This window comes from Perkinsus marinus (genome assembly GCF_000006405.1).
Source record: "Perkinsus marinus ATCC 50983 genomic scaffold scf_1104296938764, whole genome shotgun sequence".
In the NCBI taxonomy this organism is placed as follows: Eukaryota; Perkinsozoa; order Perkinsida; family Perkinsidae; genus Perkinsus; species Perkinsus marinus.
Genome location: NW_003213327.1, coordinates 114,589 through 115,763, shown reverse-complemented (window position 1 = coordinate 115,763; position 1,175 = coordinate 114,589). Strand labels below are relative to the sequence as shown.

Genomic DNA, 1,175 nt, shown 5'->3' with positions numbered 1-1,175 from the left:
AGCCCACGGCCCATCAAGTCGCCCCTACAGGGTCCTCACCCAAGCCTGATGTGGCTCCAAAGGGACCTCCCCTCTCCCCAGCTGTCCGTCTCCATCCCTGTCCATCTCATCGAACTTGGCCTTGATAGCGAGCGAGTCACATACAAGGTACACTCGGCGAAGGTTCCTGACTCGTGTGAGGGGCCTGTGCCGCCTCAGGCAGGGCGGCCCACCTCATATCTTTAGAACTCAGGTGTAGCCGATCGAAGTCGTCCACGGTGATCTCATTGCTGGTCTCATCCTCACCAACGAACAGATGGAACACCTGCACAGCACCACAGTCGAAGGACTCCACCAAAGCCTTCCCTACCTCCTCAGTGAATGCCTCCTCTCGGGCCTTCAGACTCCTTCCAAAGTCTCGAAAGGTCTTGTAAGGGACCCTCCGCCCCGAAGCAAGAGCCCCTATCGAGTACCGCGCCACCTTCATATCGTCCTCAGACGTCAACTAAACACCAGCCGTTTCCCCTGAACACAACCCACCTCCTCATTACCCTCCCCATCTCCATAAAGGATCCCGGGACTCCTCCTGGCCCTCCTAGACCCTCCTCAGACAAGACCTGTTCGGCCTCTCCCTCTTCCACCATACCATCAGCCGCCGCGTCCGCTACTTCTACCAGAGGCGTCCTCATCAGGCCGGCACCACTACCCCTGGGTATTGGATGCCAGCTGAGCCTAGGCCTCCTGCGATATCCCAAGAGGACCTCCGACGCCACCAGGTTGGCCATCTCAGTGCCTCCTCCTATGGCTCTGAGGATGCTATAGTCAGCATCACTTGGCCGGCCTGAACTCAGCCGTCCCTTCAGCAGGACCAAGGCCGCTCACCCGTCCCCAATGAGTCCAGAGTCCTATCCACTAGACGTGCATACGTCGGTGGCAGTCGAGCCAGCTTGGCATGGGTAGCAGCCAGGAAAGGGCCCTTGGGTAAAGGGAAGGGGCCGCCCTCGAAGCCCTCAGTGAGCCTGTGCTATACCTGCCTTCACCCATCCATGTCCACAGGCCTCACCAAAGGGCGAGCCGCCTGACAGCTATCGGGGCCCTGTTGATGATGAGCATCCTCTGCCACTCGTATCGAGAGAGATACCCATCACGGTTGGTGTCAAGGTAATAGAACAACTGAAAGGACCATCGCCACCACC

At 58.8% G+C, this 1,175-nt stretch overlaps 1 protein-coding gene across 1 annotated transcript in view; it reads right to left on the bottom strand.

Moving 5' to 3' along the window:
- Nucleotides 1–1,175, bottom strand: part of Pmar_PMAR021199 (26s proteasome non-ATPase regulatory subunit, putative) — a gene marked incomplete at both ends in the record, with an annotated part of 24,815 nt that overhangs the window by 4,984 nt on the left and 18,656 nt on the right. The window contains 6 exons of the mRNA XM_002782604.1: nucleotides 29–166; nucleotides 213–304; nucleotides 350–484; nucleotides 531–820; nucleotides 862–998; nucleotides 1,043–1,152. Coding sequence (XP_002782650.1) covers nucleotides 29–166; nucleotides 213–304; nucleotides 350–484; nucleotides 531–820; nucleotides 862–998; nucleotides 1,043–1,152 — 902 coding nt within the window. The remainder of the gene's footprint in view (nucleotides 1–28; nucleotides 167–212; nucleotides 305–349; nucleotides 485–530; nucleotides 821–861; nucleotides 999–1,042; nucleotides 1,153–1,175) is intronic.